The sequence below is a fragment of the Diceros bicornis genome, chromosome 17 (assembly GCF_020826845.1).
Source record: "Diceros bicornis minor isolate mBicDic1 chromosome 17, mDicBic1.mat.cur, whole genome shotgun sequence".
NCBI lineage: Eukaryota > Metazoa > Chordata > Mammalia > Perissodactyla > Rhinocerotidae > Diceros > Diceros bicornis.
Window position 1 is genome coordinate 14,239,662 of NC_080756.1, and position 14,541 is coordinate 14,254,202.

Here is a 14,541-nt window from a genome sequence, read left to right on the forward strand (position 1 = left end):
ACCATAGCCACGATAAGAGAAGCAACTTAAATATCCACTGACAGATGAATTGATAAAAAAATGTGTTATAACCACAAATGGAGTACTACTTAGCCTTAAAAATGAAGGAAATCTGTCATATGACACAACATGAATAAAACCAGAGGACACTATGGTAAATGTAATAAGGCAGTCACAAATGCTGCAGGATTCCACTTACATGAACTATCTAAAATAACCAAACTTACAGAAGTAGAGAGTGGAATGGCAGTTGCCAGGAGTGTGGAAGAGGGGAAATGGGGAGGTTTCTGAACAAAGCCACAAGAATATTCTCTCTTACGTACATACAGTTTGGTGGACTTAGTATTTCTTTATGCAGAACCTTCACGGTATTCCTCCACTGCCTGGCACATTGGTGACAGCTGGCTCAAGGTGTGGGTGAATTTGTTTGGGTCTCAGATGAATAGCCAATTTTCAAATAGTCATGAGTTTGAGAATTCCTGATGAGAAAGTTTCCATCTTTTTTCTGGTGGGATTAGCTGTCTCACTTTGCGAGGTGCAGAGATAGAAATGTTAGAAGTCTGACACCAAGGAGCAGCCAAGAAACCAGTCCTCAATTTTTATCTGTCTTTAAAGAGGCTTCATTATTTTTTAGGGTATTATCATTCTCCTTCATTCTTTGTAGGTTAATTTTCAGTGAGCCTTGCCCTGACAACCAGCAAAATTATGATACTTGTCTTTGTTTCTTCATTCCAGTTTTCAGCTCTTTCTACTCTAAATTGCATTTTTTTTTTTGAGGAAGATTAGCCCTGAGCTAACATCTGTTGCCAATCCTCCTCTTTTATGCTGAGGAAGATTGGCCCTGCGCTAACATCCGTGCCCATCTTCCTTTACTTTACATGAGATGGCGCCACAGCATGGCTTTGATAAGTGGTGCGTAGGTCTGTGCCCAGGATCTGAACCCTCAAACCCCGGGCTGCAGAAGTGGAGCACGCGAACTCAATCCCTCGGCCACTGGGCTAGTGCCTAAATTGCATTTTTGAGGGACATTTGCCCCTTATTACTATATATTAGAGTATTGGCTTTTCTTTATTCAATTACATATTCTAAAAATTATATATTTTGCAAGACAGTGAATACAATATGTTATTTCTATAGAGTAATTGCCATTTTTAGCATCATAATTTATCATATCATATAATCATATATATTTTTGTGTGTGTGAGGAAGATTAGCCCTGACATAACATCCGCTGCCAATCCTCCTCTTTTTGCTGAGGAAGATTGGCCCTGGGCTAACATCTGTGCTCATCTTCCTCTATTTTATATGGAATGCTGACACAGCACGGCTTGACAAGCGGTGCATCGGTGCACACCCAGGATCCAAACCTTCAAACCTGGGGCCGCAAAAGCAGAGTGCGTGCACTTAACCGCTACACCACTGGGCTGGCCCCTATAATGACATTTTTTATTTTGAGTAAGCAAATTGTCCAATTACAAAATTATCAACCTATATTCTTGATCTAAACATTGGGTGTTTTAAATAACATAATTTTTCTTGAGATGTGCCTTGAGGTAATTTTGATGATTACGTGTGCAATCCTGGAGAGGCAGCGCCGTGCCCTGTAGAAATTACAGACCAGTTTCAATAACACGAAACAGGATTGAATCCTGGCTCCAACACTTGCCACCGTTGCTTAATATTCCCACACCTCAATTTACCAATCTATGGAACAAAGACTAAAAACTAGCTCCAGCGTCCTGCCCGGTGGCACAGCAGTTAAGTTCGCGTGTTCTGCTTGGGCGGCCTGGGGTTTGATGGTTCGGATCCTGGGCGCAGACCTACTGACTGCTCTTCAAGCCATGCTGAGGCAGCGTCCCACATAGAAGAACCGGAAGGACCTACAACTAGGATATACAACTACGTACTGGGGCTTTGGGGAGGAAGAAGAAAAAGACGAAGATTGGCAACAGATGTTAGCTCAGGGCCAATCTTCCTCAAAAAAAAAAAAACTGTTAAAAAAATAACTACCATTTCTTTTAAAAAAAAAAACTAGCTCCAATGCTCTTTGGAAGGTTACCTACTTTAAAAATATATAACTTATACACTTCTGTAAATATATCTAGACAAATAGATAATAGTATTATAGGTATATGTCAAGTTAGCCTAAATTGATCTCTCAGTAAACTATGACTTTTGTTAATTTTTGCCATATCTAGAAATATAAATCAAATGTTGTAGGGAAATTGAATCTTGATTTAAAGTCCTGTAGAAGTATATAGCATATTTTACCAATTTGATTCTTTATGATTATTTTTTCCTGTGCGAAATTAGCATTTTTATTCAATAAGTGATTATTCTCTCTTTTCTTTTTTTCAGGAGTTGTGAGGCTCTCTTATTCAATATATTTGAAGGCAATGTATTCAGTATCAATTATTTACTAGGTTTTACATACACTGAAGTGTACATAAAAATACAGTTTTTGCCATCATGGCAGATTTTAGATACACAATATAAACAAAGTTTTGAAATTGCTGCTACAGAATAGACAGCTTAGGTTAAAACAGCAGGTAGGATAGACAGTTTCTCCAGACTTGGTTTGTATGTTTGTGTGGTGGGGGGAGGAAGAAACAGACTTGAAGTGGAAATGAGGTTTAAATTGAGACCTAAATGAAAAACAGAAGTGGGATGGAAGAATGAGGAAAAGAGCACTTTTTACAGAGGCAACAGCAAGTGCAAAATCTTGGAGATGCCGCGAGAGAGTCCAAGGATGGCCAGGAGGCCTGCGTCCCAGAAAGAGGGGAGAACATTTATCAGTATGGAAATTTGTTTACAAGTTTTATGAGCTCTTTTGAGAAAAATTGATAGACATTTTCTGGCTTTTAATCTCTAAGCCATTTATTTCATATTATGAAAACATTTAAGTATTATTTTAATTATAACTTTTCATTTGGACTTCTTTTTCAATTATCTTAGATTTCTGTGTATATTGCTGATTTGGTTTCCTTGATTTCTTTAAAAATTCTGTTCCCATAATACACAAAATTGTGTTCCTTAATATATCTATATTTTGAGTTTGGATATTCATGTTCTATTTTAGAAATTGAATATTTTTGACAATCTTAATAAATTCTTTAATTCCTCAACTGCAATGAACACTTTGATGTTGTGCTTATAATTCCATATCCTTCTAGAAAAGAGCTTTTCCTTACATTTAAGGTATTATTTATTCATATAATCTGTGTAATCTGTGAATCTTTTACTTTTAAAACTTCAGCATTTTATGTGTGTGTACATGTGTGTGTATTTATGAATAAACTCCATGGTCCTAGATATCAAATTCTATTTTAATTTAAAGCACTTTTAACTTGGACGTATATTTATTTTTGTTTCTTTACTTATAATTATGTCATATTACTTCTTGCTAATGATAGTTTTTAAAAACTTTTAGAAATATAGGATCATTAATGAGCTAAATAAGTTTAGGGGTATTATTAATTAAAATAAGATCTACGCCTGGAACTTAACCTGCCAAGAACTAGGCACTCAATAATTTTTAATTTAATCAATTAAAATTTTCAGCAACATTTACATTGGAAGATTGGAAGAGCACTTGACATCAATTACTTTCTTGCAAGTCCAAGAAAATATGAGATAAGCTACTTATTTCCTTGTTTCATTTGTGTTTGTTTTATTTTTCTTCAATTTTGTTTGCTAGATCGAAGTAAAATCAGACTAAATTTACTAGAAAATTATTATCATGTCTTCTGATTGGGATCTGACCCTGAAAGAGGTTTGTTTGCAGGGGTGTCAAAGGAGTGAATGCACGTGATGGAGGGTGTTCATTCTGGGTGAAATAAATGTTTGAGAAACTTAACCTGCATAGAGGTCAGATCAAGAAGACACAAACAGATTTAGAGCTTAATGGTTTACATTTAGCTTGATATTTTATTTCTGGACTTGAACATTCTCTTACTTCTTTGAGACCAATGCAATTTTTTTGAATGTATCACTAAAGGCTTGTCTTACTTGTTTGTTTCTCAGAGTGTAAATGAATGGATTCAACATGGCAGCGATGGATGTCATTAGCACTGTAACACCCTTATTAATAGCCACTGATTCCTTTGCTGAAGGTTTGATATACATGAAGATACAGCTTCCATAGGTGATGGAAACCACAATCATGTGAGAAGAACAGGTAGAAAAGGCGCTTTTCCTTTGCTGGGCAGAGGAGAATCTTAGAATGGTCATAATGATGTAAATGTAAGACAGAACAACACACACAAGGGTCAAAATGAAGGTGAGCACAGCACAGACAATAACAAACTGCTTTATGAACCATGTGTCTGAGCATGAAATCTTCAAGATAGGAGATGCATCACAGAAAAAATAATCAATAACATTGGAGTCACAGAATTTCAAATTTAGGAACAGAGTAAGTGGTGGGAGTATGATCAACAAGCCAGACATCCAGCAGCAGAGGACAAGACTCTTGCAGACTCTGCTGCTCATGATGGTCCCGTAATGCAGGGGTTTGCAGATGGCCACATAGCGGTCATATGGCATGGCAGCCAAGAGAAAAAATTCTGTTACTCCAAGGACATCAATAAAAAACACTTGAATAACACAGATATTATATTTAATTATGTTGTCACCTGTTACTATATTGTACAAATATCTAGGGACACAAGCAGACATAAATGAAATTTCTAATAAGGCAAAATTCTGTAGGAAAAAGTACATGAGTGTTTTAAGGTGGGAGTCCACTAAAGTGAGGGATATGATGGTCACATTTCCAGTTATAGTCAACATGTAAGTGAGAAATAGAAACATAAAAATTGGAATCTGCAGTTGAGGGTCATCTGTGATTCCCAACAAGATGAAGGTTGTTATTGTGTGGTTTTTCATCACTGACTATTGAAATTTATTCAATTTCACATAAAATTTAGAAATGTTGTATTTGAATAGGAAGCATTCAAAGCCAGATAGCAGTAAACAGTGACTACCAGAGACAGCAAACTAATTCACATGTAGTTTCTTCTATAAATTAATAATTTATATTGGCAATATTCTGATGGGCTTGGCTACTCTAATGTTTATTTTATTTTATTGTTTTGGCAGTTTTGTGATAGATTTTTAAATATATTCAAAATCAATTGTTCTACCATCCCATTTCCTCTTTTATTTCACAGTTGTCATCTAGACCCAAGACTGGATTTTCTCATATGATCAGACTTGAGCCACGGTGTGTTGTAGCTTATCAAAATTATGATTTTTTTCTTAAATCTAAAGTTTCTTCTTCATTTCAAAGGTAAATATTTAAATGTAACAATTTGTTTCATGTCTTTGCTTGAAGATTTTGTCATGATAAAATGTAAATATGTAGCAACTAATGTGGGCCCCATCAGGCTTTGTTGATCCATCTGCAACTTGTTTTTTACATTTTTGCCACTATGACCAAGCGTGTGTTTTTGTTGTTTCGTTTTGAGTTTTAACATGCAACTTCCACATTGTTGCATCACTCCTCTGACTCTCCTGGAGCTATGTAATTTACACTCAGTGTCCACTGGATACACATTACAGACAGTATTTTAATGCATAGTTTATTTGCTACATGCGAAGAAATGTTTGGTGCAACGATATTCAGTAGGAAAAAGCCCACATATTTCTTTTATGCTTTCAGTCTGCTTAGTTAAGTATGGAAAACACTCTAACACCTTGTTATCACTATCACTAAGTTCAAAATCAAATTTAAAGTACTAAATATACTCTCCACGCACCTGTCTTTGCTGTCTCCCTCAGTCTTAGCCATAGTGGCAGTGCGGTGTTAAGAGCAGACCTTCTGCTATAGGATCTCCATCCTTCAACATCTGGCTTTCCCGCCTTTGTCTGTGTGACCTTGGGCAAGTTTCCCAACCTCTCAGGCCTTCAGCTCTTTAATCTATAAAATGGAGATGACAATTGTATCCACCACGTACAGTTAAAATCATTAGAAGAAATAATACGTTTATAAAAAAATCTGATGCATGGTGTGTGCTTCTTATACGTCAGTTGTTATTTTCCGGATTGCCACAAATAATTCATATGATGCAAACTCAAAACCACAAAATCCTAAGTGGGTCTTATGCCCTTTGTAACCTCTACCTTCTTTCTACTCCATGTTCCTTATAATAGAAAGAATAGGAGGGGCCGGCCTGGTGGCTCATTGGTTAAGTGCACGCTCTCCACTGCAGCGGCCCGGGGTCGCAGGTTCGGATCCCCGCCGCTCACTGCTTGTCAAGCCATGCTGTGGCGGCGTCCCATATAAAGTAGAAGAAGATGGGCATGGATGTTAGCCCAAGGCCAATCTTCCTCAGCAAAAAGAGGAGGATCTGCATTGGATATGCAGGGCCAGTCTTCCTCACACACAGAAACAAACAAACAAAAAGAATAGGAATAGATTATGTTTATTGAGAACTTACCACGTGATAGTTCTTGTAGTAAGCACTTCACATGGATTATCTGTCTGAAAAAATGTCCTCTCCCATCTCTCTTCTTCCACACTCCAACTTTACTTCCCAGTCTCCTAAACTACCCAGATACAACTATGTATTTGTGATTTTCACTTTGAACATCACTTCTACTGAAAGTCTTCTAAACTCCATAGTCTGTGTTACTGGTCCTCATTTGTGCTCTCTCTTTGCTTATGTTATTACCTTCCATGCTGGCCAAACTGTTATCTGGCCTCTCCTCCTTGCTTTAGCTGCCAAGCTGATAAATAGTTGTATCTTTCTTGGTGACTATTTCTGGTTCTTGAGGAATCTGTCAGTAAGCTATTCAAACTGGAGGTCAAGGAACTTGCACATCTGAATACATAATTTTTCACTTGTTATTCATCTTAAAATATATTATGAATATTTTTACAACTCTATAAGATAAATGCCCTTAATTTAATTCTATTAAATTTCAATCCAACGTATTTGTATAACTCCCATTTTTAAATCTCATTTTGTTTTTGTAAATTCTTATTATTTCAAAATTTCGCCTATATTGAAATAGCTTTATGAATGTACCACAAGTTTTAAATCAATTTCCAACACACTTTTTTTGTATCTCTGTGTTTTCTACAATTGTTAAAGTGTCTGCAGAAAGCACCTTTTTATAAACATTATTGCATGATTTCATAATAACGCCTGGAAATAACATTTCAAGGAAAAAGAAGATATTCATTTAGAATTTTTGTATACATTTACCAAGGTATCGTTTACAAACTTCACATCACGTTTCCTTCAAATCACTGTGTGACTGCACAATTCTATCCACGCTGAAATTACTACAAGATATCATATGTCTTTTTTCAAGATTATTGACACTTTTATTTGCTATAGATTTTGGTGCCATTGGGTCTCACACAATTTACACCATGGAATATTCACCTATTCAGTCTACATTTAAAGCTTTTATCCCTGTATTCTGCAGATAAATATTTTTTCCCCTAAATATTCCATTTATTCCAATATTCATATAATATTTATGTCTCTTCAATGCATATTTTCATAATATTTTAAAACCAGAGTTTAAGAACTTTCTAATACTTGCTTAGGCTCAATAGTTGTTCTATAGTTTTTCCTTAGCTGTCACACTCAGTTTTACTAACATACTTAAATTTTTTTTTAGTTCTGAACTAGTATCTCCAGGATTTGAGTGTCCGTTATACAAATGAATAGAAAGTAATTTGCTTTTCAATTTCTTAGCAAACTCACTTAGCTTGCTATATGATTTGTTCCTTTAAAATATTCACTTTCTTCAGCAATTAGGGCAAGATCATCTCTCATTGTAAGAGAATTGTATTAACAGTTACCTGTAAGACATGTAATAACATTTACTAACAGTTACTACAGTTAAACCCCAAGGTTTACTGTCACTATCATTGGAAAGGAAAGACAGTAATGATTTTTTGAAGACCTTTGACATTCCTAGGAACTGTGGGGCCATACCATAGTAACTGCAATAGATAATTATAATTAAAGCGAAGGATATGCTTTTCAGTCTTCCTATCTTCTTTAATTCATTACTCCCCAACCCAGTGGCTCCTAGGGCTCTCCACAGTAACACGCTCTTTCCTGCACCCTCTGGGTGGTAGCTCTTGTTCCAAAATATTCTTCATTTATTCCAATCATTAATAATTCTAGTTTTTAAGAAGCAAACTTTAAGAAAATAGTTTGCATCTTTCAAAGGTGTTTATATTTTTTAAAAGTGCAAGGATAATTAATTTGTCAATATTATTATATAAATTGTCACAGTGGGTGATTTTAAAGTAGATATACATGTTTTTCTTTTTAAAGAGGAAAGAGAGGCTGTGGCAGAGATAACTTCTCACTGCATATAAACTCACATTACCTTTATGTAAACTATAGAAAGCAGCATTCAAAAACTACAACTCAGAAAGATCTGTGGATCTTTATGTAATAATTCAAATATTAATTACATCTGATTTTGATAAATCATGTCAAATTTGCTTCTCAGAGAAAAATGACATACAGGTTTACCAAAGATGAAAGTGAATGAAATGGTCACTGTACTTAGTCTTCTGAGAGTTAATAATAGCTTTAGCTGATTCTCTAACAGCAAGAGTCCTAAAGGCTAATTTGATGTAAAGGACCTATTAGAAAAGTTTTGTGTGGGATTTACTTGGTTCTCTGCTTATGAATCCACTTACCCTGACTGGTGCTGTGGGAAGGTCTACAACTCTGAGTTTTTTCATCTCCAACACAGTGAGAAGATTTCCAAACCAAGAACTTTGGTTCCCTTTAGGCCTAGGAAATATTTTCTAGCTATCTCTTGGTCAAAAAGTAAAATATTGTTCAACTGTTTCTCCCGCTTGCTTTGAAATCATTGACATAATGAGTTCTCTTCATAGGGTAAGAGAAATCAAAATCCAATTATATGATTTTCTATAAGACAACATAATAACAATTTGCTGTTTATAAGAGACACTTTATATAAGAACACAAAATGAATAAAAGGATAAAAATTATGGAAAGATATATTGTGCAAACACTAATGAAAAGAAAACTTTATTAATTGTACTGTTACCAGACAAAGCAAACCTTAAGCAAGAAATAGTACTAAAGGTTAAGAGGCACATTTCCATTGACAAAAGGGTCAATCTAACAAGGAAACGTAACAACTGTAAATTTGTAAGGATCTAGTAATATATGTTCCAAGTGTATAAAACCAAAGCTGACAGAACTGTTAGAAAAAATAAACATTCTCAGAAGTTTGAACATAATTTTCTCAGTAATGACCAGAGAAGAAAATAAAAAATCAGTGAGGTTAGAGATGCTTGGAATAACTTGACACGATAGATATACTAGAACACTAGTCCCACCAATTGCTGAATATACGTTCTTCCCAAGGACACATGTGACATTTACTAAAAGAGTCCATGTGCAAGGCAATAATGAAAGTCTCAACAATTTCAGAGAATGAAAATATTACAGAATACAGTTTCTGATTACTGTGGAATCAAAAGTATCAAACTACAAATCAATAGCAGAAAAGCAAATGTGAAAATAAAGTGACGTGCTTCTGGGCCGGCCCCGTGGCTTAGCGGTTAAGTGCGCGCGCTCCACTGCTGGTGGCCCGGCCCGGATCCCGGGCGCGCACCGAGGCACTGCATCTCCGGCCATACTGGGGCCGAGTCCCACGTGCAGCAACTAGAAGGATGTGCAGCTATGACATACAACTATCTACTGGGGCTTTGGGGAGAAAAAAATAAATAAATAAAATCTTAAAAAAAAAAAAAAGTAACGTGCTTCTAAATAACGAATGTCAAAGAAAAAAGTCACAATATAAATTAGAATATTTTGAATTTAATTTTAATAAAATATCATATATCAAGATTTGTGGACTATAGCTAAAGCATTATTTAGACAGCAAATATTTTAAACACATAATTTAGAAAATATGATATATTGAAAAATCAGTGACCTAACTGTTCATTTTAAGAAGCTGCAAGAAGAAAAAACTAAAACAAAATAAATAGAAGGAAGAAATTAGTAAAAATAAAAGCAGAAGGAAATCATATGGTATTTGACCTTCTCCCTCTGACTTATTTCACTTTGCATTATACCCTCAATGTCCATCCACGTTGTCACAAATGGCTGGATTTCATCGTTTCTTATGGCTGAGTAGTATTCCATTGTGTATATATACCACATCTTCTTTATCCATTCGTCCCTTGATGGGCACTTAGGTTGCTTCCAAGTCTTGGCTATTGTGAATAACGCTGCAATGAACACAGGGGTGCATGTACCTTTGCAAATTGGTGTTTTCAAGTTCTTTGGATAAATACCCAACAGTGGAATAGCTGGATCATATGGTAGTTCTATCCTTGCTTTTGTGAGGAATCTCCGTACGGTTTTCCATAGTGGCTGCACCAGTTTGCACTCCCACCAGCAGTGTATGAGAGTTCCCTTCTCTCCACATCCTCTCCAACACATGCAATAAACAAACACATAGGGACAGAGATTGGATTGGTGGTTACCAGAAGGGAAGGGGGGAGGGAGGAGGGTGAAAGGGATAATTCGGTACATGTGTGTGGTGATGGGTTGTAATTAGTATTTTGGTGGTGAACATGATGTAATCTATGCAGAAATAAAAGTACAATGATGTACACCTGAAATTTTTACAATGTTATAAACCAATGTTACTGCAATAAACAAAAAATTAAAAAAAAAAAAAGAAAAAAAATAAATTATGTAGGTGTAATTTAAAAAAATAAATAAATAAAAAAATAAAAGCAGAAATTAGTTATGTAGACAATAAATGTAAGATAAAGAAAATAAACACAACTACAAATTAATTTTCTCAAAAAAGATTGATTAAATTGATAAACCTCTTGCAAGTATGTTCAAGAAGAAGGGAAGAGAAAAAAATGGAAATTATCCAAATTGACAATCAAAAACAAGAACATCACTCTAGATCCAGCAAGTATTAAAATAATAAGAGTATGACATGAAGAAGAGTAGGTCAATAAAATAAACAGTTTACACAAATAAACATACTAATTTATGTTTAAAACACAAGGGAAAGAACTGAGACAAAAAGAAAAACAAAATATGAATATTTTGATGTAAGTCTAAATTATTGAATGCATAATTAATGAGTCGCACAAAAAAATTTAATGTCGAATACCTTCAGCAGGAAAGTCTTTCAAACATTTCAAGCAAAAAATAATACTAATTTTACATAAAATAATCCAAAGAAAAGTAAAAGGAATAATTCTCAACTTGCTTATGAGGGCAACATAACTTTCATGCCAAAATTGGAAAGGATTTTGCAAGAAGTTAAATTATTCGCTGATTTTTGTCATAATAAACATAAAAACCTTTAAATATGAATTTCAAATCAAATAGAGTGATATACATAAAAGGATGCACATAATCATAAAGTGACGTTTATTAGAAAAATTCCAGGTTCATTTAATCACTGAAAATCAACGGCAGAATAAAAGGAAGAAAACATAATCATCTCAATAATGTGGAAAAAGTCATTTGATAAAATACAATTCCTACTCATTAAAAAAATCTCAGAATAGATTTTTGGGATAGATTTTGTTAGTTTGATGATGGGAATGTAGAAAACATCATATGTTATTTTAAATATTGAAAATTTTTCTATTGAATTGACGTAAATGACAGGATGTCCATTCTCACCATTTCTATCTATCATTATATTGGAGGCCTAGACAGGTCAATAAAGAAAAGACAAATAAATATAATAGTCTACCTTTATTTGCATATTATTTGAATGTGTTGACGTAGTTAAAAGACACTATGAGTAAATTATTAGAATTATTTACTAAATTTAATGATTAGTAATTACTAAATTTGGAAAGATTGCTAGGCAAAGATCCATATACAAAAGCAATAGTACCTCTACATACTAGCAGCAATTTTATAAAAGTGAAATTTAAGAAATCCATATAAAATAGAAACAAATTATCAAATGCCTGGGAAGGAATCTACCAAAATACCAAGTGATATCTATCAGTATTGTGCAAGGTCTCTATACTCTTAAAACTCTGAAATATTTTTCACATTAATTAATGAAGACACAAATGGGAGTGGGCTATATCATATTTTAATGGATTAGAATTCTCAAGGTCATAAAGACATTAATTTTCCCCAAATTGGCCTCTAAGTTCAACACAATCTTAAAATAGCTGAAGAGAATTTTTGACTTGTTTGGAGAAATTGCCAAGGTTTTTCGAGTTCTATGAAAAATGAAGGGCTGAGAAGAGAAAAGCTAGCTTTAGGAAATCGAACAAAGTTGTTTAAATTACACTGGTCAATATGAAAACTTATTATAAAGCTACTATAAATAAAACAGCATAGTATTGACTCAAAGATAAACATATCAATGGAATTAAATGATGAAACCTGAAAAAGATTCACTTATATAACAACAGTTGATTATGACAAGGTTGCCACTGAATGCAGGGAGAAAAGGGCAATCTTTTCAATACGTACTGCTGGGTTATTTGGATAGTCACATGGAAAAACTGAACATTGTTCCCTGTCTCAAACCACAGAAAAAAGTTGATTTCAAGGCCATTAATCTTAATTGTAAGATCTGTGAGTGAAACATATAGAACACAATTACCTAATTTCATTATAGTGAGTTAGGCAAAGATTTCTGAAACAAAAACCAAAGAGTACTATCAGTGACAGAATTTAAGTGATGAATTGGACTTCATTAAGACTAAGAACTTCTGTTTTTGAAAGTCATCAATTGTTTATCCAACACGAAAAGGTAAGACACAGGTGGAGGATAAACAGCTTCAATACATACTCCAGATAAAAGACTGATATATAGAAAATTCACAAAACTCCTAAAATTAAATTTAATAAAGAAAGAAATCTAATAAAAAGGACAAATTATTTGAATGGACCCTTCACAAAATAGGATGTCTGATATCTAAAAAGCCTATAATAAGCTTTCAACATCATTAGTCATAGTATGGCTGAAATTAATAGATTTGACAAAGTTACATGTAGGCGAGAATATGGAGCAATTATAACACTTATACACTGCTGATACAAGAATAAATCGGAACACTATTTTCAAAAATTATTTGACATTGTCAGTTAATCTAAACTTGGCCACGATATAGCCTATCAATTCCACTTCTAAGTCTATATTCTAAAAATATGAGTGCATATGTCTGCTAAAAAACATCTACAAGAATATTCTTAGCAGTTTTACTTATAATCGTCATGTAGTGGAAACAACCCAAATATTCAGTAATAGGAAGTGATTAAATTAATTGTACTATATTTACATAATTGAATACAACTTACAAATTAAAAGGAAAAACTACTGCTAGTATAACTTCGTGGACAACTATCACAGACATAATGTTGAGCAAATGAAACCAGACCCAAAATAGTACATTCTGTGTATTTCTATTCATATGATGGTCATGAATATACAAAACTAATCTTTGGCATTATAAATCAGTGTAGTAAATACTAGGAAGACATTGATCTAGAGAGGCATGAAAGAGATTTCTGGGATGCTGAAAATATGCTATATCAGGATCTGTGTGATAGTTACCTGAGTTTCTATACTTATAAAAATTCATCAAGCTGTATACATTGAATTACGTTCCTTACTATAAGTTACACCTTAATAGTTAAAAAGTATTTATGTTTTTAGAGATAGATATTGAAATATTATAGATGAAATAATATGTGTGTCTGTTTCAAATCATCAAATGGGGTTTGGGAGGAATGGAACAGTTTGTAGACGAGACAAGATTGGCTATAAATTGATACTTTGTTGACATTGTGATGGATACAGCAGTGTGCATTATGAAATTTTCTCTATTTATAGAAGTTTAAAGTTAAGAGAAATAAGTGCTTAACACATGGCCTGGCACAGGGTAAGCACTCAGACATATTTGGTGTTGACTTTGGGATGTTTTTTAACATTTTTGGACATTTCAAGGAATTTAGGAGACTAGTTGTAATTACCCCTGGGGCTGAAAAAGGCAGGCATCTTGGAACAAGGCCTGTGGGAGTAGTAACTTCTCAGGCTGGGCCCTCAGGTAAACTCTGGGCCTGAGCAGCGGGGGACTTTTGAGTTAAGTCCCTGAACTCAATTCACTCCACTGTCCCTTCCTGCCTACTCAATACTGAGTGTTGCTCTGAGAGGCAGCACTGCTCAAATATTCAGATTCCCATTATTTATACTAGTTTACATAAATTTAAAAGTACAACTCTTTTTTTTAATGAAAATTAGTTACACTAGTAATCACAATTCATACACAAATCATCAAATATTTATATTTACATCAACAGTTATTTTGGTTTTTAACTAACAGATTAATTTCATTTGTACATTATCACCCTTATATTATATATTGCATTTTGTAGTTTAAGCCTACTATGACCATTTTTTATTATTTAAATGTTACTTATACAGATTTCAATAATGTCGAGTTTGCTTAAAGTGTTTCTTGAAAATATCTTTTACTGAAATTGTAAAGTTTCAAGCTTCTTGAAAATATCTTTT

At 34.0% G+C, this 14,541-nt stretch overlaps 1 protein-coding gene across 1 annotated transcript; it reads right to left on the reverse strand.

Moving 5' to 3' along the window:
* Positions 1 to 3,951: 3,951 nt before the first annotated feature.
* On the reverse strand, positions 3,952 to 4,887 carry LOC131415974 (olfactory receptor 6C2-like). The gene has a single exon (XM_058558039.1). It carries the CDS (start codon positions 4,885 to 4,887, stop codon positions 3,952 to 3,954), a length of 936 nt encoding a protein of 311 aa, XP_058414022.1.
* Between the last annotated feature and the right edge of the window lie 9,654 nt (positions 4,888 to 14,541).

What these genes read in the sequence shown, in the direction of transcription:
- LOC131415974 (XM_058558039.1), bottom strand. Translation starts at nt 4,887, where the DNA reads ATGAAAAACCACACAATAACAACCTTCATCTTGTTGGGAATCACAGAT.